General features: G+C 43.7%; 3 protein-coding genes across 3 annotated transcripts; 2 read left to right on the forward strand and 1 right to left on the reverse strand.

Moving 5' to 3' along the window:
* The first annotated feature begins 553 nt into the window (after positions 1-553).
* LOC128733958 (uncharacterized) lies at positions 554-5,565 on the forward strand. The gene is made up of 2 exons (XM_053827875.1): positions 554-1,730; positions 5,099-5,565. Exons 1-2 carry the CDS (start codon positions 554-556, stop codon positions 5,563-5,565), a joined length of 1,644 nt encoding a protein of 547 aa, XP_053683850.1.
* Positions 5,566-6,745: 1,180 nt separating this feature from the next.
* On the reverse strand, positions 6,746-17,207 carry LOC128735073 (DNA topoisomerase I, mitochondrial). Its single transcript, XM_053829556.1, has 8 exons — positions 16,840-17,207; positions 15,708-16,000; positions 14,573-15,638; positions 14,383-14,462; positions 8,957-10,086; positions 8,644-8,894; positions 8,398-8,579; positions 6,746-8,332 (listed from the first exon to the last, which is right to left on the reverse strand). Exons 1-8 carry the CDS (start codon positions 16,870-16,872, stop codon positions 8,230-8,232), a joined length of 3,138 nt encoding a protein of 1,045 aa, XP_053685531.1. The 5' UTR covers positions 16,873-17,207; the 3' UTR covers positions 6,746-8,229.
* A 2,172-nt stretch (positions 17,208-19,379) lies between these two features.
* Positions 19,380-22,192, forward strand: LOC128742530 (TATA box-binding protein-associated factor RNA polymerase I subunit B). The gene is made up of 3 exons (XM_053838929.1): positions 19,380-19,573; positions 19,647-19,848; positions 19,909-22,192. Exons 1-3 carry the CDS (start codon positions 19,399-19,401, stop codon positions 22,139-22,141), a joined length of 2,610 nt encoding a protein of 869 aa, XP_053694904.1. The 5' UTR covers positions 19,380-19,398; the 3' UTR covers positions 22,142-22,192.
* Positions 22,193-22,791: the final 599 nt, after the last annotated feature.

The raw sequence follows: 22,791 nt of genomic DNA on the forward strand, positions 1-22,791 counted from the left end.
GGCGCGGAAAAAAATAAAACAAAAAGAAATGTGTCAATCAACCGATTCGCACAAAACGCCGATCCGCCGAGAGCGCACATAATCAACCGTAACAGATGCAATTGAACAGCAAGAAAGAGGAAGAAAGAATGAAAACAATAACAAAAATGTTTAGCTGCGACAATAGAGAATAACACCTATCTACCAGCAGCATAGCAGCAGCGCGATGGCGATGATGGTAGGAGCAATCGATAGGTATGCAAATGCGCAAACCGAGCGGGGTAAGTTACGCGCCATCGATTAATAAGAGCATGCCGCTTTTGGAGCTGACCACGGGCGCAATTCGCGTTTTGTTTTATTATCCAACTGCAGCTAAATCTGTGCCCGCGCTAGGAGACACAGAAAAACGCAGCTCCTAAAAGCGAGAAGAAAGGGAGCTGTGCTATAACACTTTTCCCTATAAATTGTGCCGCCTACTGGGATTGCCGAACTAGTGCTATTCGATTATTCATTCAGAGTGCAGAAAAAAAGTGTTAGTTTCTGTATTATCAGTTTTTGTTCCCCAAAAAAAAAAATGGTGTCCCGCTTCGTGTACTGCATTGTGACAGTGGCAGTGTTTGCCGTTCAATCTCGTGAAGCTCTGGCCGATGATGTGGATTTTCGTGCGTTTGATTTTGGCGATGAAGATACGGAATTTTTTAGTTCCTATGAAAAATCCTTTAACGAACAGGATTATTTTCCGACGGATTTCAACCTTGGTAATTTGGAATTAATATCGGCTACTCCGCACTTTGCCAAGGCCGAGAACTACATCAATCCGGATGAAGTAAAGCTGGCACGCACGAAACGGAAAACAGCTTCCAGTGAAGAGGAACCGGGTGATAGTGAAGACGACGAAGAAGATGGTAATGACCGAAGTGTTGACGGACCGGATGGCTACGTTGACCGCTACGAACGATTTGTCAACCGACACTTCCGAGATCGAGATCAGCAACGTAACAAGGATAACGACGACTCGGAGAAAGAGGCTGGTGGCTATCAGTATCGGTTCGATTTCACTCCTTCGGATGACTATGAACGGATTAAGCAAGAGTCGGAAGCTCAAAGTCGCCGACTCGCTAAGAATCCTAAGAACTGCCAGGCCTACGAGAAAGATGGAATGGTGTGTCACGTGTGCAAGGATCCAGCAACCGAAACAACATCGGAATCCTGCGCCTATGCAACTGTTCCTCATCATAACAAGTTTTCCTATGTAAAACAGAAACACTACAACAGTAAAGATAACGAAAAGGAAGAACCAGAGGATGATCGCGATAGTGATAGTGATGACGATGCTGAAGAGGATGAAGATGAAGAACACTCCGCTAAGCAAGCGGAAAGCATCACATTAAACCCAACGAACCCAACAAAGAAACCGAAAGTGACTCCAACCAAAAAGACCGTTGTCCACACAAAACCTGGCCAAGGGGAAACTAACGGCGGTGGTTACCGTTATCAGCCAGTCGATTTGCGTTCGAACAGAAAACGTCCCCATCAGGTGGAACCCTATCCGACCACGGCGAGTGTCGTATATCCCGCGTACTATGATTTCTACACGCATTTCCTACCCACTCACGGACGCAGTCAGAAGATTTTGCAAGCGGAACCGATCACTAGCGATGATGTGTACGTGCTGAGCTATCGGAACGATGACGAGGTGGCTAAGGTTTTGGCCGATTTCGAGACACGCGATTGGTCTAACTGTAAGAAAGGTATGTAATATGCGGTTCCTGGTTTTAGGGGTTAGTTATTAGCACTGGAAGTCTAGCAGTGGTAGATCTAGTGCATGTTTCCATGGGGTGTTATAGCCCACGGATTTTTTTCTGCCATTTTATTATTCCGTCGGCATATTAAAATTAAATGCCCCCTAACCCAAAAATTAAGCAACATTCTCTCATGTTGTCGTTACCTATAGTTATCTAGTTACTTACTTTACTTAGGTGGCTTGCCGTCCTAAGACAAAGCCTGTTGTTTCTCCATGTAACTCGGTTGAGGGCTACCGCTCTTCAATGCCTCGGACACCGGGTACTCTCCGCCAGATCTCGCTCCACCTGGTCTAACCATGTTGCTCGCTGCGCTCCTGGCCGTCTTGTTCCTACCGGAGGATTTGAGGCGAACACCATCTTTGCACGGTAGTTGTCCGGCATTCTTGCAACATGCCCTGCCCATCGTATCCGTCCAGCTTTAGCCACCTTCTGGATACTGGGCTCGCCATAAAGCTGTGCGAGTTCATGGTTCATCCTCCGCCTCCATACTCCGTTCTCCTGTACGCCGCCGAAGATCGTTCTTAGCACTCGTCGTTCGAAAACTCCGAGCACTCGCAGGTCCTCCTCGAGCACTGTCCATGTTTCATGCCCGTAGAGAACCGGTCTAATAAACGTCTTGTACAGGGTGCACTTTGTACGGGGACTTAGTCTGCTCGACCGCAATTGCTTGTGAATCGCATAGTAAGCACGACTTCCGCTGATAATACGCCTTCGAATCTCACGGCTGGTATCATTGCTACCAGTGAGCCAAGGTAGACAAATTCATCGACTAACTCAAACTCATCGCCGTCGATCAATATACTACTGCCCAAGCGGTGTCGTTCGGCCTCGGTTCCGCTGGCCAGCATGTACTTTAGACGTATTTACCTTTAATCCAATCTTTTCTGCTTCGCGCTTTAGTCTGGTGTACTGTTCAGCCACCGCCACAGATGTTCTGCCGATAATATCCATGTCATCGGCAAAGCAGACGAATTGACAAGATTTGTTGAATATCGTGCCCCGCGTGTTGATATTTGCTCGGTTCATAACACCTTGTAGCGCTATGTTGAACAGCAGGCATGAAAGACCATCACCTTGAAGAAGCCCTCTGTATGATTCGAATGAACTTGTCAATCTACCCGAACACAGCACTGTGGACCATCCATCGTAAAAATTAGTAGATTTAATCAGTTTGATGAGCTTCCTGGGGAAGCTGTTCTTATCCATGATTTTCCATAGCTCTTTCCGGTCGATGGTATCACATGCGGCTTTGAAGTCAACGAATAAATGATGCGTGGGAACTCTGTATTCACGGCCCTTTTGGATCTTCGACGAAGCCGGCTTGATAAGTTCCCACAAATCTGTTCGCAATTGGTGATAGCCGGCGGAAAATGATTTGGGACAGCACTTTAAAGGCGGCATTGAGAACGGTGATCGCTCCATAGTTCTCACAGTCCAACTTGTCGCCCTTTTTATAGATCGGGCAGATAACCCCATCTTTCCACTACTACGGTAGCAGTTCCGAGATGGTCTCCTTAACTTCACCTATCGTTGCGGCTGACACCTCTTTCCCGTTTGTTGCACCGTCCAAATCGCTTTCCCCGCCGCCATGATTCTCCGCTTGGGCGCCATTCAGGTGTTCGTCGAAGTGCTGCTTTCACCAATCGGTTATCTCACGATCATCCTTCAGAATACTGCCAGTCATGTCCCGACACATTTCGGCTCGCGGCAAAAAGCCTTTGCGGGATCCGTTCAGTTTCTGGTAGATCTTTCGCGTTTCCTGAGAACGATGCAGCCGCTCCAACTCTGAATATTCCTGCTCTTCCAGGTAGCGCTTTTTCTCCCGAAAGATTTGGTTTCGCTGCATCTTCTTCTGTTTGCGTCTTTCCACGTTCTGACGTGTGGCACTGCGCATCTTGACCGCCCACGCAGCGTTCTCCTCATCCATCACCCTCCTACATTCATCGTCAAACCAATCGTTCCGCTGATTCCGGGCCACATGCCCGATGGAGCTCTCCGCTACACTGCTGATGGCTGTTTTGACAGTGTTCCAACAGTCCTCGAGAGGGGCTTTGTCCAGCTCGTCCTCTTCCGGCAGCGTAGCTTCGAGTGAATGCGCCTAGTTTGCGGCGACGTCTAGCTGCTTCAGCCGCACGAGATCTAACCGAGGCTGGCATCGGTACCGAATGTTATTCACAACGGAGAGTCTTGGGCGCATTTTAACCATCACTAGGCAGTGGTCCGAGTCAACGTTAGCGCTTCGATAGGATCTGACGTCGATGATGTCTGAGAAGTGCCGACTGTCGGCCAAAACGTGGTCGATCTGTGATTCTGTCTAATTTGGTGACCTCCAGGTGTACTTGTGACGGATTCTGTGCTGGAACAACGTGCGGCCGTGTTCTTGGAGGCGCCAAAGTCGATAAGACTTAGGCCCATTTCATTAATCCGCTGGTGTGTACTGAACCTTCCAATCACCGGTTTTGTATTCCTTCTCCTGGCCGACTGAGCATTGAAATCCCCGATGACGATCTTGATATCATGTTTTGGGCAGCGGTCGTATTCACTCTCCAACTGCGCGTAGAATTCACCCTTGTCGTTATCGGTACTTCCGAGGTGAGGGCTTTGCACGTTGATGATGCTTATATTGAAGAATTGGCCCTTGATTCTCAACCTGCACATTCGAGGATTGATTGGCCACCACGTAATCACCCGTTTTCGCATCTCGCCCATCACTATGAAAGCTGTACCCAGCTCGTGTGTGTTGCCGCAGCTCTGGTAGATGGTATGTCCATCTCTGAACGTACGTTCCGTTGAGCTCTTCCAGCACACCTCCTGCTGCACTACGACGTCGAACTTGCGGCTCTCCAATACAGGGTGCTCCATCTTGTATGTCAGTATGAAAACATTGAATAACTTTAAGAAAAAACAAAAGATTTCTATTCTATGCCCAGTTGAATTTTTTGACCGGGAAGTTACTTGAAATGCGGTTTTACGGTTTTAAGTACGGTTTAAGTACGCTTCTTGGTTACCAAATTCTGCTTCAAGTGCCGATTCCGAAGTTTGCTGGCACTTTGACATCTATAGCCTTCTCAAGCAAGTACATTTCGTGTGGTTTGATAGTTGGCATCGTACCACCTAGCCACCTACCACCAGGATGGAGATGCCAGGATTGGACCTAACGTCTCCTCAACTCACGGTTCCTAGTCCCGGTTTTCTATAAAATTCTTTGCCGCCTTTCCACACCTAGGTTCTTTGCAGTATCAAATTCTCGTTAATTATTTCTACTAAACTCAAAAATTAACCTGAATTCAACCGTTTTTTTCCTTTCCTCAAAGGTATGAAAAATGACCTGACCTGTTACACTTGCACCGACAAAAATGGCGTTAAACACGAGGAATGCATGTACGTTTCAGAATCTCGCCAGGTAGGCTCCTCCACGTACGCCAATGCGCCGGCCACGCAGGCCCCTGATGTCGCGGCTGTCACCACAATCGGTGCCCCAAAAGCAACGAAGAAATCTCCCCTCAAAAAGGCCTCCTCAGAGAAGAAACCAACTTCGCCGAAACAGCAGCAAATGAACGGCAACGCACGGCGACAGTCGGCTAAGCTGCTGCAGTTGGAACCCGCCGAGCAGCAGGAGGAGGAGACGCACCGAGGAGAGGACCGCCAAACGGTTAAACGGACGGTCACCATCCGGAGCCACGTTGATGCCACCGGAGGAGCAACGGGGGGCGCGTTGCAGAAACCGATGGAAGGCGAACGGGTTATGCATTACGAGCACCATGTTACCCATGTCCTGTAACGGCCGGTCACACACAATTTTATTAAACTGTGATGTTTATTGATGGCAGTATATTGATAGTAAATAAACCCTTTCCTGTCTGGTCTACTCATTTCGTGAGCAATTGCTAAGCATATTCGTTCGGAATTCGTTTTTAGATGTTGACAATCAATCAATCAATTTAATGTATACCCAGCCAGTTTGATCCTGGTGTTTGTAATGAATATTAAATCGGCCAGGCTCACTGAGCAACATTTGCCGCAGAGATGATTCTTAAAATGTATCAAGAGCAAACATAATTTGTTCAATGATACATTTTCGAATGTATAGGGGAAGAGGAAACGGAGACAACAGTACCATCCGTTCCCATATTTATATTTATAAATCATTATAAACGTTGGAAGTATTTTTGCTAATAAAAGTTAAGTGATACTCCGGACCCTCGGGGATGAACTTATGGCATTAACCACAAGCCAGACTTCAATAAGCCAAGGATATAGCGCCTTATTTCGCTCTCCGAAAATAGATTCAACTAACCAACTACAAAAAGTATTAGCATAAATTATTTTATAAAAATTACCAAATGAATAAACAGGAAATGATTTAATTACCAGTTTGCGTTGTAATTAGAACCCCATATAGAGTACTGCTGCATGGCACTGATCCCACTTTCTCTTGAGCACGACATTAAATAATTTGATGCTGCTTCGAATTCCCGTCGTAGCACACAGTTTCTACTACCACTGTTGGACGAACACGGCACTTGCCGCTTGAGTAAGGCTTGAGTAACTGATTCATCAGCGACGACTTTTTCCAATATCTCAATTTGGCTCCAAATCAAGATTGTTCATCTTGCTTCCCTCCAAACACCGGCTTTGATCGCAGGATACATTTTACAAGACTCAAAGAAGCACATCGGACTCTCATTCTTCTAGTTCTGGCCCTGCTAACTGGTCCATGATCCAATCGGAAAGTACCGACCGGAACCAACGAAATGTTGGGAAATATCAGCTTACATACGAAGTATGGACAGAGTCTGTCATTATATAAGTTTTATAATGAAACTGAAATTAAATGTTTTAATGTGAACACGAAAAATTCGCGACGTCAAAATTTTCACGTCCGTCCGCGCTCACGGTTTACTTCGATCTGTTCAATTCGTTTTTGGATGTTGACAAAACAAACAACTCTTTGCATGATTATTGGTTGAAGTTTTTCACTTTTTATTGATTATTTTTTGTTTTGAAACACTTTTTTTTTGTTTGCTTCTGATTCATTCAACTACAGTTAGTTAACTTACTTCAAGTAATCCATATGTGTGTGTGTGTGTTGTTTATTGTGGCTGATGAATGTTCGACCGGTTCCGGTTTTCTTTCATAAAGAGAACCAATGGTAACCGCATAAAGTGGTCGATGATGCTAAAAAAGTGTAAACGTATTCTAGGGCGCTCACAATGCACCCCAAACTTCCTCTTCCCCATGACCCAGCAGTAGTACAGAGGGGCAAGAGGAAGTTCAAGCCCCGTCGATTGAACGAAACGATGCAGATTTGTTTGATGATTCTCTTAAAACGCCTCTTAAAAATAAAATGATTTTACTGCACATTTTTTCTTGATTTCTTGCTTGTCTTACAAATGGTACGTGATTCTCCGTGCTTAGTATGATTTCTGTTCAATATTTTCGGTTATAACCTACTAGGATTACGAATATACGGTTTGTTTTTGTAAATATGAACTTTAGCTTAATTGCCCTTCTTTTCCCTTCACTATCGATTGCTCCATTGCCACACAGATTATCCGTACTTCTGTTGTTTTTTTAGATTTCGGCACTAATTTGATTAAATCATGTTCATTCCAAAGCTAGTCAATCACTCTTTTCATTGGTATGTATATTAAAGTGAAAAAAATATCTTAAGGAAACTTTTCAAATCACTCAACTCACAGTACTCACGTTCGTTTTTATGTTTATCCTTTCTGCACAATTTGAATTGCTACTACTTATAAACTAGAGATGCGAATCGAAACTATTGATGTACGCAATAGTACTCTGTCGCTAGTCTGCTTTCTTGTTCTTCTTTTTTTGCGTCAAAATCCTGATAAACAATACAGTTTTTTTTCATTGCTATTAGTTCTATTTAAAACATTAGGTAGAATACCGAACTGAAAACAGACTAAATACCTAAAACAAGAAGAAGAGGATAAATTAAACTACACCTAATTAAAAACAAACAAATAAAAACCGGCTGGCTCTGAGGCAGCCCACGTTTCGGTTTCAATTTTACTTCACTCTCGTCGTACGACGATAGTGACGTCGCTTCACTTTATTTTTTCAATGTTGGTGATTGAGGGTAATATACTTCGTTTAATAAATATATAAACTTTTTACAGACGGATTCCACATAACTGCTGTGCTGCTGTTTGATGTCGCAGCAATTCCATATATGTGCCCTAGCATACTTTACTTTTTTTTATCTAATTGTGTGAAACTCAATTTCAGTAAAATGGTTATCACCCTAAAAACCCAAAATACAACTACTGAGTCGCCTCCCCTAATATCTTACTTCGACATTAGAAGCTTGAAGTTTGATTACTACCTGGTTTCGCGTACTGATGGCTATTGTGCAGTAGTCATCGTCCGTCGTTATCGTTGCCAAACAGGAACTGAAAAACAAGCGAAACACTGTTTCTTAGAACACGTAATTCTCATCAGCCATGTCGATTGCCCATCGGAACTTGTCGCGTTGAGTTTTATTAAAGATTTTGTCAATCGGGACGTCAAACTTTTTGCACCTGTGAAAGAATACGGTAGCCGTTAGTGAAAAGTAATCAAAAAAGCAACAATTTCAAATGCTTACCATGCAACGGAAATCCTAGGATCGAGGTAATTCAGCTTGGAAGTACCCAGGGCGATCGTTTTGTTCTCGTCCCTATTAGTCTCTTGCAGTTCAAGTTTTTTCAACTGTTCCTGGAGTCGCTCCAGCATCTTCTGCTTCTTGTCGCGTGCAACCTTGTCCCGGACTGAGCTCTTCTTTAGATCCTGTTTTGGAAGATCGTTAGGAATAATTATTGTTCACTTTGGTTCAAACACAATGAATATTTACCCTCAGTTCCTGTTCACAATTTTCAATGGCTTCATGCTTGAGACGAATCTTCTCTTTCAGATTGGACATACTTTTGTCGTGCGACTTGGGAACTGCACGCTGATGGTTACACAGAATAGCAACGGCGCGATTTGCGCGGTTGTAAGCGAGCAGCTTCTCCGGCACCGTCATGTCCGGATCGGTCAACTCGGCCAGCTGATTCTGCAGCGTGAAGGAAGCATTGAACGTACGGAACACCTTTGCCGTGAGTCCTGTGAAGAAAACATAAATTACAATTCTGACCCATATTCTTATTCAAAGAACAAAAACCTACCTTCCATCAAATCCCGCAAATGCTCGTTCATTACGGTGGTATTCAAGCGATCGAAAAGATCATCGCCAGGTTTCTTATTCTCCTTAAATAGCTCGAGATTTTTGAAGACTCGCTTTTCGACTTCCACCTCATTGTAGTACCGAATTGAATCTTTACCGAGAAAATCGAACACAACTACGTTCTCCTTCCCGTTCAGTTCCTTGTGCAGCTCGATGTGTTCCACGCGCAGCGAACAGCAACCGACCGTATCCGCTTGATCTTCGTCCTTTTCGTTGCCCGCTCTCAGTGCAAGCTTATCGATGAAATACAAAGCAACCGCACGCTGCCGTATTCGCATTTCCTTACTCTTCCATTCGTCACGGTACGTGTCACGAATCTTGTCAATGTGCTTCAACAGACGGCGAGCGGTTTCGTACTTTTGCCAATCCTTTTCACCCTTCAGCTTGGAGCTCGGGTTCAGCATGACGTACTTCACCTGTCCTTGGACATTTTCCGTCCAGGAAGCCAACCACGAAACCGAATTATCGTGGCGAACCTCCTTCCAACGGTGACCGTCGGGGGCCTTTGGCCACTGGCTATCTTTGCCGCAGTTAATAATAACGTCTTCCGGCAGGACGCGTCGCTTCACCATTCCCATCTTGGGATGTTCACCACGCCCACGGAACAAACCAGGCGGTTCAATGCGAAAATTACCGATTTTTTCCTTGTGGCCATCGATGATGCAAATGCCGTACTCTTTCATCAGTGCTTCGTTCTTTTCCTTCAGTGCCAGTTTTTCCTCCTTGGTTCGATTACGGTTCTTCTCCGATATATCAGCGAAGTATTTATGCATGTACCGGAAGTTACACTTTTTGAGATCCTTGATTTTGTCCCGCTCCGACGAGCTCATCGATTTGCGCCAGTCTTTGAAGAAGTTGGTGTTGAACGCTTCCTTGGAGGTGTACTCGTGCTCCAGCATACGCGCGTAGAAACCTGCAATTTCTTCCGCATCCTGCGACAGCTTCATCACCTTACCGTCGTACTCAAACTTAATGTTGTCCGGCAGCGGCTCGTACGGCGGAGCAAACACCGGACCCTTGTGTTCCAGTAGGTTCCATTTAACACCATCGTCGCGCTTTTCTTCCTCCCACCTGAAATTCGGAATATAAAATAAGGTATATAGCGACTTTAACAATATTTTATTAAGCAACCGAATCTTTTCGATGATTTTGCTAGCTCGAGAAAGCTTTACTCGATCGATTCTGACTACCAAAACACAATTTTCCAACAAACTGGGCCGCCGAAAGCATCGCCACGCTGTTGAAACAAGACTACTCATTAAACTGAGTGGAATTTGGTGGTCTCAGAACTTTTACATAATCAAGTTTTAGTCGATAATAGTAAAGAAAACACACGTTCGTTTCAAGCAAGAAGAAACACCATGACGACATGACAGACAGCACGGACAGCAAAAATGAGAATGACACATGTCATGCGCATGCACTCGCTTCATCATCAGTAGCGCCACATTGATTACTCGTGGTGAGCATTGAAACTAAATTCGTAAACACGCTGCCGATGCCGGCTTCAACCGTTCTGTTCTGCCCACAATGGCATAACTGACGTAAGCGACAAAGTCAAAATCTACTGCGAACAGTGAAATTTATATTACCTAATTGTAAATACAAGCTATAAAATTACATTTACTAGTTTTTTCGCCATTTTTACTATAGTTGTTTTGCTTGATTAGCCACTTTACGTTTTAGTAGTGTATTTGTGTCTTGTAGATTAAGTGACGTGGATTTATGCTGTTACATTTGCAATTATACTTTTCGGTTAATTTGTGTTTGTTCACTTTACGACTTTACCTAAGTTAAAGCTTATAGCGTTTTTATTTTTGCTTATAGGTTCGTCCTAGTATCAGTCAAACGGCTGTTAAAACGTTTGTTTTTACGCTCAGGTAGAACCTTGTTACGCTCTGGGTTGAACTTTTTAGACGACGGGTTCGTTCTGGGTGTTTTTACAGTTTCAACCCTGCTTTCAGCAATACACTGACAACCGAAAAACGTTTGTTTATGTACCCAAAAATCGAATGGAACTAACTCAGATTGAAAAACAAAAACGCTATAAGATTATTAAAAGGAACTAGATATGCCAGTCTTTGATTTCCTCATAGATGAGTAAAAAGTATGTCATCAGCACTACCTACTGACGGCAGGGTTTACTAGACTATCATAGTTTTTGTATCTCCTACTCATTTTACACAAGTGTTGGTGACAGATGATGTAGACAAATGTGTGCCTCTGAGAGCGCTCTACGAACACTAAGACAGGCTAGTACACCCTCTTGCCGTTAGGAGCCACCTTACTGGCGAATAAATCTGCGAAGAATTGCGTAGCTAGTTCTTTAATTATCTAAGGTTAAAGCACAGACAAACAGACATAACACTCGTTTTCCATTCATCGTACCGATTAAACCGTCATTTCAAATTTGGGCTTAGTTGGGAATGTCTCCGTTTTGGTCAAAGTGGCGCTTTTTGACGAAAGAAGGGGAATTCCCCATAAAAATACTTGCTACTTCGAAGGATACCCATATTGCTATTTGATATTTGGGAATGTCGATCATAGATGGTGCTAGTGCTCAGGCTAAATGTGAGGTACGATAATTTTTGTTGATTTTCCTTCTAAGAGTTATGTCTGTGGTTAAAGTCTTGATTTTTTAATCATCTTTATCTTACTTTGGTCTTTGCTTCTTCCCCTACCAATTTTCTACCATCTTTTCACTCGCCAATCTATACGGTTTTGCAAGGTGACGTCACGAATGAACACGATTCTCCCATTTGACATCCACCCGTGGTTTGTTTACTAATTGTTAGTCGAATATTGCAAACTTGCTTGTCTAATCAGCCTGGAGGCCGTAGTTTCCTCTGCTGTACGAAGAAGTCGTCTTGATTCCACTCGGTCCATGGCCGCAATTTGCCAGCCACGTAGTAGCCTCCTCCACGTTCCGTCTTCCATCTGCACTCCGCCGTAGATGGTGCGCAACACCTTCCGTTCGAAAACACTAAGGGCGCGTTGGTCCTCCACGAATTTTGTTCGATCGCAGCGTCCTGCGGAGTCCAAAGTAGGCACGATTTCCTGCCATGCGTCTTTGTATTTCTATGCTGGTGTCGTAGCTACGAGTGAGCCCAGATACACGAACTCTTTTACCACCTCGATTTCATCACCGTCTAGATGAATCCGGGGAGGGAGGTCAGCAGTCACTTCTCTAGAACCTCTGCCTTTCAAGTATTTTGTTTTCGATACATTAATGACAAGTCTAATCCGTTTGGCTTCAGCTTTCAGTCCGATGTACGTTTCCGCCATCCTCTCAAAGGTACGTGTAACGTCCTCAGCGAAACCAAGTAGCTGGACGGACTTTGTGAATATCGTGCCACTCGTGTCTATACCCGCTCTTCTTATCACACCTTCCAAAGCGACGTTGAACAGCAAACATGAAAGCCCATCACCTTGCCGTAACCCTCTTCGAGATCCAAAGGGATTCGAGACTGCCCCTGATACTCGCACAACACACATTACTCGATCCATCGTCACCTTGACCAATCGCGTTAGTTTATCCGGAAATCCGTAGTACAGTGGACCCCCGTTCGTTTGAACGATTCCTCATGCAAACTAACGGGGTTAGTTTTTAATTTGAACAACTGGCAACCCTAAACATGCTGGAACTTGTGTGAACTGGTCGCCCTACTCTTTGTTATTGTTTTGATGGTTTGATTCAGTTGGAAGTTGGAAGCAGCGAATATTTCATTCCCCGATCGGATTTCTATCATAATCGTTGGGAAAACGCAATGTGAAACAGATTAAACACGCTAGATCAGTACAAACAAATCGCGTTTATGCGCATTGTCTGCAAAGCAAATGATGTCATGTTGAGAATGACATTTGAACCATTTTTAATTTGCACGTCGTGCAAACCAGCGGGGTGCAAACTAAAAAGTGTTCAGATTAAAAACGGTCAAACGAACGGGGGTCCACGGTAGTGCATAATCTGCCATAGCTGATCTCGATCGATCGTGTCGTACGCCGATTTGAAGTCGATGAATAAATGATGCATAGGCACATTGTATTCGCGACATTTCTGCAACACTTGCCGAAGCGCGAAAATCTGGTCCGTGGTGGCACGGGCACCCATGAATCCCGCTTGATATTGCCCCACGAACTCCTTTGCAAATGGTGATAATCGACGACATAAAAGTTGGTAGAGTACCTTGTAGGCGGCGTTCAACAGTCGCTTTATTGTTCTTCTTCCGACCGATCTCTTCTGCTACCTCCTGGAGGTCGGGGGATGGTATTCTGTCGTCTTCTGCACGTGCTCCAAGATCTGTTGCCATATCGTCACCTTCATGTTTAGCTACCTCGCTGTTAAGGTGCTCGCCACAATACTGCTTCCGCCTCTCGATCACCCCACGTTCGTTCGTGAGTAGATTACCGTCTGAGTCCCGACACATATCGGCCTGCGGCACATAGCCTTTACGCGAATGGTTTAACTTCTCGTAGAACTTCCGTTTATCGTTAGCACGGTACAGTTCTTCCATCGCCTCCCGATCTCGATCTTCCTGTTGGCGCTTTTTCCTCCGGAAAACCGAGTTTTGCCTGCTCCGTGCTTGTTTATATCGCTTCACATTCGCCCTCGTACGGTGTTGCAGCATTCTCGCACGCATTCTTCTTCTGCACTAATTGCTCGCATTCACCGTCGAACCAATCGTTTTTGCACCAATCGAATATTGCAAATGGGATGTGCATAAATTGGAGTTAAACGCCTTAAAAGAGTATTATCCAGCAGTGTCGGCCTCCAAACTTCTTGTAATGGCAGATTTTGTGCTTTTCTGACTTGCCTTAAGCAATATTCACTTTCAAAATGTTAACCCACATTCTAAGACCATGTAAACAAACCACCGATAGACGTCAAAGAACATGTCAAAAGGTTCGATGTGCAAATAAACAAATTCTCTTTGCGTCTCCTCTTCTATGTCTATTACGGCGGCATAAATTGTCAATGAGATGCAATACAAAAGCAGCAGCGCTCCGTTTTCGGAACCTGACCTTCTGTTTTAATTCGACAGACTGCGCGGTCACCTGGTACAAAACCATCTCCCAAGCCCAACTGGGATTCAAATTCTAGAATGCGACAACTGGCCTAATAGACCAAAAGCGTACCTCTTGAGATCCGCTAGGGAGGCAAATGCAGTACTGAACGCATTTTGTCAAACAAGTTTGAAAACTTTGTTTTAGCTGCATAGCAATGTTTAAAAGTTTGTAACAGCATATTGATATAGGTATAAACCCAAATTATCAATTGATCAAAATTAAGCAAACATTCACCTTCGAACTATAATAGCATATGAGGGCATATGTGAATGAAAAACAGAATAATCACTCTATACGTACCATTTCCAAACTTCGTGCTCCTCCTCTTCCTTCTTCTTCTTACGACCTTTAGTTGGACTTTCGTTTTCCTCAGTTTTAACCTGCAAAATAAAATTCATCCGTTGAATCTTACAAAATAGTTTGCCTATCTAAGTTTTTAAAATGATAAAGCAAAGCTTTAGCCTTTCCAAAACATCAACGGGGCACACACCTTGGTTTTAGTTTCCTTCTTAACGACAGCAGCGGCCTTCTTTGCCTTTTTGGCCTGCTTCTTGGCACGACCATAGTCCTCTTCCTCTTCCTGCTCGTCGTATTCCGGCTCGGATTCATAGGCGCGCTTCTTCTTCTTCTCTTTTTTGTCCTTTTTCTCCATTTTTATTTTCTTCTTTTTATTGCCGACTTCATTGTCCTCATCGGTGTCCTTCTTTTTGCGCTTCGAAAGTGGAACATCGTCCTCAGAATCCTCTTCCTGCTTGACGGAAACTTGACTGGCTTCCTCCTGTTCCTCGTCTTCGTACTGGATGCGATCCGGATCCGGTGCTTCCTCCTTTATGACGAAGGCACTCTCGTCTGCACGAAACTGGGACATCGAATAGTCGCATGAGCTGGCCCGGGAAGCGTCGACATCCAGCGGATCTTCCTGTTTAACTTCCTTCACATCCTGAGACGATTCGTTGCTTTCGAGGCCATTCGAGAAAGTTTGATTATTATCCGCTTTGGCTTCACTAGATTCAGATTTGATAACGGGCTCCTGTTTAACGACCGATTCCTCCTTTATTTTGTCTTTCTTGTCCCGATCCTTGTCTTTAGAGGACGAAGAATGTTTGTCACTACGTTCGCGATCCTTGCGATCTTTATCTCTGCTGCTGCTACTGCTGGAATGTTTGTCTTTATCTTTGCTACTGCTACTGCTCTTGTGCTTGTCTTTCTCGCGATCCTTGTCTTTTTCCCGATGTGACGAGGACGAGCTACTTTTGTGCTTATCACGATCTTTATCTTTGCTACTGCTAGATTTTTCCTTATCTTTATCGCGATCTTTCCTCTCCCTGTCCTTGTCTTTCTCGCGATCTTTATCTTTCTCCCGATCTTTGTCCCTGGATCTTTCCTTGTCTTTGTCGCGATCTTTATCCTTAGACCGCTCTTTATCCTTAGATCGTTCCTTATCCTTTTCACGATCTCGATCCTTATCACTTCGGGAGCTCTTGTGCGAACTGCTGTGCCGGTCACGATCCTTGTCCTTACTGCTACTGGATTTGTCTTTCTCGCGATCCTTATCCCTAAAATTATGTTTCTCATCAATAATAGATCACAAATGACACTTTATACTGTGAAACAAAAAAACTTACTTCGACGACGAACTGCTACTTTTGTGTTTATCCCGGTCTCTGTCCTTGTCGCGATCCTTATCGGACGAGCGATGTTTGTCCTTTTCACGATCACGATCCTTATCACGGTGTTTATCCTTTTCCCGGTCGCGATCCTTGTCACGATGTTTGTCTTTGCTGGAGCTCTTGTGGCTTTTGTGGCGTTCCTCACCAGCTCCTGCCCTGTCACTCGCTGCAGCGCTTCCACTTTCCGCGACCGAGTGGCCATTGCTCACACCATTCAGTCGGTCACCATTCACCTGTTTAGGTGAATCCTGTAAAAAAGATGTATGTATTACCTACCTCTGAAAAAAGTATATATTCAAAAATCTAAAAAAATTTACGAACGCCTTTATTCAACATAATATGTTATATTATAACTTGTTCGTGTCACTTGTAACCATATTTCTTTAAAAAAGAAGAAAACAAAATCCTCACCTTGCTATAACAGCAATCGCAGAAAAATGGTATGCATTTCGCACATTGCTTTTCTTCTACAATTGCTAGCGGGCATGAGACTTTGCTAAAAAAATATCTATAAAACGAAACTCTCTACGCCGTACCTACTTGCTTGCTGCGACGACCAACACTTGTGAAAATCACAATACTCCGACTGCAAGTACGGCCATAGAAGGCTAAATATAAAAAAAATACTATTCGAAAAGCAGCAGGCGGCGCACCAGCACTGTATAGCATTCATGAGGTAAAGAAAAGTGAACGAACCGACCGACAAGCAAGCAGCGCACAAAGAGCGAACGAACCAACATCAGCAAGGGAAGCGAAAATTTTTCTAAGTGCTGGAAAAATCGGGGACTTGTCAATTTTTTTTCACCAAAAAAGTGACCCCAGCTCAGATGATGCAGATTTTCGTGAAACGGATTTCTATAACATTTTCGGTACATTCTGACCAAGCCGAAGCGTAAAATTAATTTTTAAATATTTCCCCTTGGTTGCTTTCGACGACGTGGGACTTAGTCTCCGGACGCCATTTTCTCTTTATGAAAACGAGTGATTTTCGTCTAAGTCCCAACACCAACCTCGTCTGTTTGACTGTGGGTATTTTATTTTTGCCCGAGTGATATGGGATTTTACTAAAATCAAGGAATGGACATACCTGTGAACCAGCAGCTTCCACCTCGACACTCATCCTGCCGGATCAGGTTAAACTTTCGAGAAGAAAAATGTGCCACCGAACCTTTGATTCGACTGACAGAAAATTTTCTAAGTCCAAGAAAATCACACACTGGCTAGCGACGGCTGCGACGTCAAAGTCCTCCCGAGCACTGGCGAAAAACGATTGCTATTTGAGAGGAAAATCACTTCTCCAATTGTTACATTTAACTTCAACGTAGCAATCAGAAATCCACGTTCAATTTGCACTGCAATACTTCAAATGAACAATAATTGTACACTTTTTCGCGACAGAAAACGGAAAGGACTTCCATCGAAATCGAACAAGGCGAGAGTGCAAAGCAACCAAGTCCAAGGAAAGAAGCCGACTGGGCGACTGGATGAGAGCAAAATAACAGGGTTGCTGGTCGAACCAAACGTCAGATGCATGCCAAAGCTCTACAAAGTTTTACTGTTATAGGGCTTTAGTTCATGTTGGTTCCATTGGTCGACCAACATTTGAAAAGGGCGGATAAACCAACTGTCAAACAGAACGAGTGAGAGTTCATTTTCATGCTGCTCCTGCAAAAAATAACTCTCAGTCGGTCTGTTTGTTTGTTCAAATCTGACTTTACGTGTATTTGTCAAGAAAGCTGGTATAAACAGCCTTTCAATGCTTAAAGGTGCGTTTAAACTGGGCAATTTTTTGGCAACATGTGGAATGCAACATGCGGTAGGCGACATGTAGCTAGTTGTTGGTCAATGTTGGTTCTGTTGCCACCTGAACGTTCGGGATACGTTGCCATGTTGCTTGGAAACATCGGGGAACAGTTTGGAAAAAGTTGCATGCCACATGTGGCCAATCTAAACGCACCTTAATGGAAACCAATGTCGACCAACATTTGAAAAGGGCGGATAAGCCAAACGTCAAACAGACCGAGCGAGAGTTATTTTTTGCTGGAGCAGCATTAGCGTTTTTGACAAGCTATCGCCCGCTTAGAGGCGCTGCATAAAAAAAGTGATGAAAAGTAAAATCGCTGTTAAACTCCGTACATTTTTGAAAAAAGCTGAAATAAAATGCAGTTTTTGATTAACCCTTTCAATTGCCAGGATTTTAGGTAGCGAAATATTGGAAGAAATTTGTTTATCTACGTTAAGGTAAGTGAAAATATTCGAATTAATTAACTTTATTGCAGAAAAATGTTAATGTTTGATTTTGTACCGCATGAAACAAAAGTACATAGAGTCAGCTGTAAAGTTTACACACAGAGAACAGACATCCAAGCGAAAGGTCCCCACTTGGATAAAACTTATGTCAAATTAGTTAGGAAACTATAGTGATGATGTCGCTGAAGGCGCATGAAATTCTACACTAAACTCACAACAGCTAGCTTCTGGCGCTAGCATAGCGCTTATAGTCCATATATACTAGCGCCAGAGGAGCCAAAGGTTGTCAGTGTGCGAATCAAAAGAATCATTTAGTTGGGAAACTGTAGTGGTGATGACGCTAGCATATTAGGCGATTTTAATTTGAAATTTTATCCAAGAATTCCCGGAAAATTTGTTCCTGAATGGATGTCTGTTCTCTGTGGTTTACATATCCTGGATAGAGAATCACCAATTATTTTTCAGTCTTCACTGTTTTCCAATGTGTTTTCAAATGCTAACGGATTTATTTTCGTGATTAGCATCATCTGCGCCTAGAACCAAACATATAACCTATCAGTTCGTAAACATAAATACACTCGCGAAGCTCTAATAACCGCTCGAAACAGAAACAATATATATCAAATGAAAGGTAATGCTTTTTCTTACCTTTATTATCCATTTTCATCATTCCCACTGTTGATAATTCAATAAAATATTACATTTAAAGTCGAGTTCCATATAGGTGCCAGCAAGAATTTTGGGAATTGCACTTTTTTTGTAGTTCCAATAATCACAACCTGGTAGCGAACGGTTGCTTTTAGTTTTGCTCGAATTCGCCTATAAGGTTTTGCAAGGTGACGTCACGAATGAACCGGAATGAACGCAATTCACCCATTTGACATCCACTCGTGGTTTGTTTACTATTTGTTAGGCGAACGCGATATGCGTAAATTGGAGTCAAACGTTTTAAAAGCGTATTATCCAGCAGTTTCGCCTTCCAAACTACTCGGAATGGCAGTTTTTGTGCTTTTCTGACTGCCGTTAAGACCTTTAAGCGATATTCAGTTTCAAAATTTTAACCCATGTTCTAAGTCCATGTAAACAAACCACTGATAGACGTCAAAGAAGTGAGGTTATGCTCGCCCGTGCAAAACCTTATAGGAAAATGAACTCTCACTCGTTCTTTTTGACCGTTGGCTTATCCGCCCTTTTCAAGAATGTTGGTCGACAATTTGCGATGTTTGTGATGGGGATGAGTTTTGACATTTCGAAGATGACCTTTGTAGGGCTTTAATTTGGTTGACTTTTTGAGTTGAAATCGTTGAAATTGAGAGTCCTGTCCTGGTTCGGTTATTTGTTGTTGTTGGTTCTTGGTTCAACGGGCTCAAGGCTTCAGCAGATTTCCGGTCAGCAAATGTTCGAAAAGTGCGAGGTCTGCGACCATACCGAATTTACGGTCGATGCCGGCTTTCATTACTGCATGGAATGTGGCACTAAGTCGCAACAACATGGACAGGAATTGATTGACGAATGTATGGACAACCTGCCCTCGCAGGGAGCAGCAACTATTAAATTGAAGAAGGATAAAAGTAAGTACGACTGTAGTGTTGAGTTTCAAAACAAACTTAATTCAGATAAATATCCTTATCTTGAATATCGCAGAAATAAAACGCATAACCAGCTGGGAGCAGGCTAACTACGTCCTGCTTGGCTATGCAGAACGTCTCGTGGCTTTAGGTGCCGGAGAAGATTTCAAACTTACGGTACTGCAACTTTGGACTACCTACCTACGTCGCATAGAGGTTGCTTTTTTCAGCAAGGATAAACCGGAACGACCAAGATTACATGTGTTTCACCGAAAGATGTGATTTTGTTCTATCTCTTATTTTTATATTAAACTCTAATGCGTGTTTTTTATTCATAGTGATGCGGAAATAATCTACGACCGAAAAAGAGTTCGACGCAAGACGCGTAGTAAAAAAACTCCAACCAATAGCGAAGTACAATCGGAAGGGGCGGGATCGTCGTCGGTGGTAAGTCGGCTGTCTTCAATTCGAAAGGCTAGAGCCGATCAACGGCAACTGTTGAATGCTGAGTATGAATCCTACCGTACAAGCCAGCGTTCGGATGTAAACGCTTCTTTACATGAGCTTTCGATTCAGTCACTGAATTCAAGCCGAACGGCCGAGAGCAGCGAAAGAACGACCGCTCGAAAGATACAGTATTCTCGTTCAGCTAGAGTGATCATGAAGCGTAAGTTGAAAATGAGTACTGGACACATTAATCGGCATGAGAGAGATGTTGAAGAACAGTTGTCCTGTCATCAGCTTCAAAGAGGAGTTCGCAAAAGTAAATCAAACACTAGTGGCGTAACAGTACAAACATTTGATGGACAAGATCCAGAAAATTTAAAAGGTTCGTTGTTGGCAGCGATTCTGTGTTTGGCGTTGAACGTAAGTAAGAGCGACCTTCAAATGGCGGATTTGGCTCGGTTCTATAGGGAGGATCATTTTTCGCAGTCAAATCTTCTGCAGTATCTTCCTGAAAAACTGGATCCTAGTTGTTACAGTGAAGTATTACCCACGCTCAAAAACACGACCATCTCACATGAAGAATTGCGATTGGCAGTGGGTAGCTTGACAAATTTCTTGCATGTTGAACCTGTTGCACCAAATTTGCTAAAGCTTTGTAAACGATATTTGGAAGAACTTTGCCTGCCAATGGATTTATCAATTTATCTTGAACGGCTGATGGCTGTGTTTCCTCCACAAATCAGATTTGATGGAGGTTTTAAGTTTCCAAATTTTGAAGGACGCTGCATGGCCTTTATAATTTTTATACTGAAACTTTTGTTCGGTGTAAACGATTGCACCGAATTAAAAATGTCGAAATCGGCTTCTAAATTGAATCGAAAAATGGCCGGCTTGGGGCTGTTCGACACATCCGTGTTTGTGTTTACTGAATGGATTCGCTATCTGGAAATGCGAAAAGTAATCCTCAGTCAAGTTAATCATTCCATCAACCGTCTAGTAACGAGAGATGAGGGCAGTCGACCGAATGTTGATTTGTTTATAGATTACATGACACGCAGAAAACATGCAGATGAAACCCTACCGCTAATATCCTGTTCATTCGACAAAAAACACATGTCTAAACTGAAAGAGACAGTAAGCAACATCGTAGATACTCACCATCGGCAAGGTTTGTCCCGTAATAGTCGGTCGAACATCGAGTTTGAGCCCAGCTTGACTCCATACAAGTCTTACTTGGAGCAGTTTCTTCTAGCTCATAACAAAGACGGAAAAGTTCACGTTCCAGATTATATGCGGCAAGATCACACTAGCCGTATTATATCTGCTTTCGTTGACTCCGCCGATTTAAAATATTTGCTCCTGTTCAATCACCAAGTACGACTAGTCACCAAAAAAGCTCCACCCACGGTAAAACTATTCCACTATGTGAAATCATGTACCGTGACCGATTTTCTGTCCAACCAGGAACGGCAAGATCCATTCAAACGCGCAGAATATTGCTCGGAAGCAGAATGGAATCCTCCGAAAACACTGGCCCGACCTACACAAACCGAAGACAACACCCATGAAGCCATAATCGATAGAATTCTGATACGCAACGAAACCGAAAGACAGCTGACCGATATGATAATCGCGTCCCGTCGCCAGGACCAAGAGTCATCAACTATTAACGATCCGGAAGAGAGTACCGTTGCTGCCGAATCCTCTAGCGAACTCTTCTCGCAGCAATCGATGGGAGTCGCACCGAATCAAACTGCCGAAGCAATCGCTAGTGGTCGGGGCAAAAGTGTCCATCTGCTAACCCCGAACTACGACTACTGGGTGCGGTTTTACGGCGGTGGAGAAGCTAACTCGGGGGAAACGTACGACGAGCGGATTGCCCCTGGGCTGCCGAACAACTTTCGCATTGTGCTGGAAGAATGCGCCCGGATAGTGGAAAGTCGACCCGAGCTACTGTACCGGGAGTTGATGACGCTGGAGACCTACTTCTTCTATGCGGTGCAACCCGTCGAACGATTCTTCCCGTCGGCGACGGGTGACAATCCACCGGAGGTACTGTTCGAGACCACGCGACCACTCGGTGCGGACCCAAAGCGAGTGTTGTATGCTAAGAGGAAATATTGAGTGAGCGTTTTTTTTTGTATTGGTAGAGAAAAAATATTCGAGTGAAATCGAAGGGTGATAAGTATGAGTAACTTAAATAGCTTACTTTCGAATAAAAAAAAATATTTAAAAATATGAATTGATTTCTCTTATCTGTATCACAGACAGATTAAATTACAAACGCGGCTTAACGCTCGCTGGTGATCCTGTTATCCCGGATGTCACCGATAGCTCAGGGTTTCGTAGCGAACTGTCAGGCGGGCTGCATGGGGGCTCGAGCAACTACGGGTCAAATTTTTACCAATGCATTTTTTTACTCTTTTTAGCAATGTCCAATTTACCAATTTTTAGCAATGTCGGTAGAACAGTTTGCCCACGCATCACATCTTTACTGATTTCAAAGCAGCATACGATACAGGCGATCGCCACCATTTATGGCAGATAATGGACGAACCCGGTTTTCCGGAAAAACTTACGTGACTTACAGCTACATTGGATCGAGTGATGTGTTTCGTGCGCATCTTGGGGGCACTCCCGAGTCCCTTCGAGACGCGGCGTGGGAAAGGTTCTTCAAACCTTCAAATTCGGACCAAGTTGTTTACCAAGCTTGAAACAAACAAGGCTGCGATCGCGAAAGAAAAAGTGGAGTGCAAGAAAAAACATTGGAAAAT

This window comes from Sabethes cyaneus, chromosome 1 (assembly GCF_943734655.1).
Source record: "Sabethes cyaneus chromosome 1, idSabCyanKW18_F2, whole genome shotgun sequence".
Taxonomy (NCBI): Eukaryota; Metazoa; Arthropoda; class Insecta; order Diptera; family Culicidae; genus Sabethes; species Sabethes cyaneus.

Excerpts from the sequence above, each read along its gene's own strand:
- LOC128733958 (XM_053827875.1), top strand. The coding sequence starts at position 554 with ATGGTGTCCCGCTTCGTGTACTGCATTGTGACAGTGGCAGTGTTTGCC. Across the intron at positions 1,731-5,098 it reads TTGGTCTAACTGTAAGAAAG|GTATGAAAAATGACCTGACC; the intron begins GTATGTAATATG and ends CTTTCCTCAAAG.
- LOC128742530 (XM_053838929.1), top strand. The coding sequence starts at position 19,399 with ATGTTCGAAAAGTGCGAGGTCTGCGACCATACCGAATTTACGGTCGAT. Across the intron at positions 19,574-19,646 it reads TAAATTGAAGAAGGATAAAA|AAATAAAACGCATAACCAGC; the intron begins GTAAGTACGACT and ends TGAATATCGCAG. Across the intron at positions 19,849-19,908 it reads CATGTGTTTCACCGAAAGAT|TGATGCGGAAATAATCTACG; the intron begins GTGATTTTGTTC and ends TTTTATTCATAG.
- LOC128735073 (XM_053829556.1), bottom strand. The coding sequence starts at position 16,872 with ATGAGTGTCGAGGTGGAAGCTGCTGGTTCACAG. Across the intron at positions 8,895-8,956 it reads TTTGCGGGATTTGATGGAAG|GACTCACGGCAAAGGTGTTC; the intron begins GTAGGTTTTTGT and ends TTTTCTTCACAG. Across the intron at positions 8,333-8,397 it reads CCTAGGATTTCCGTTGCATG|GTGCAAAAAGTTTGACGTCC; the intron begins GTAAGCATTTGA and ends ATTCTTTCACAG.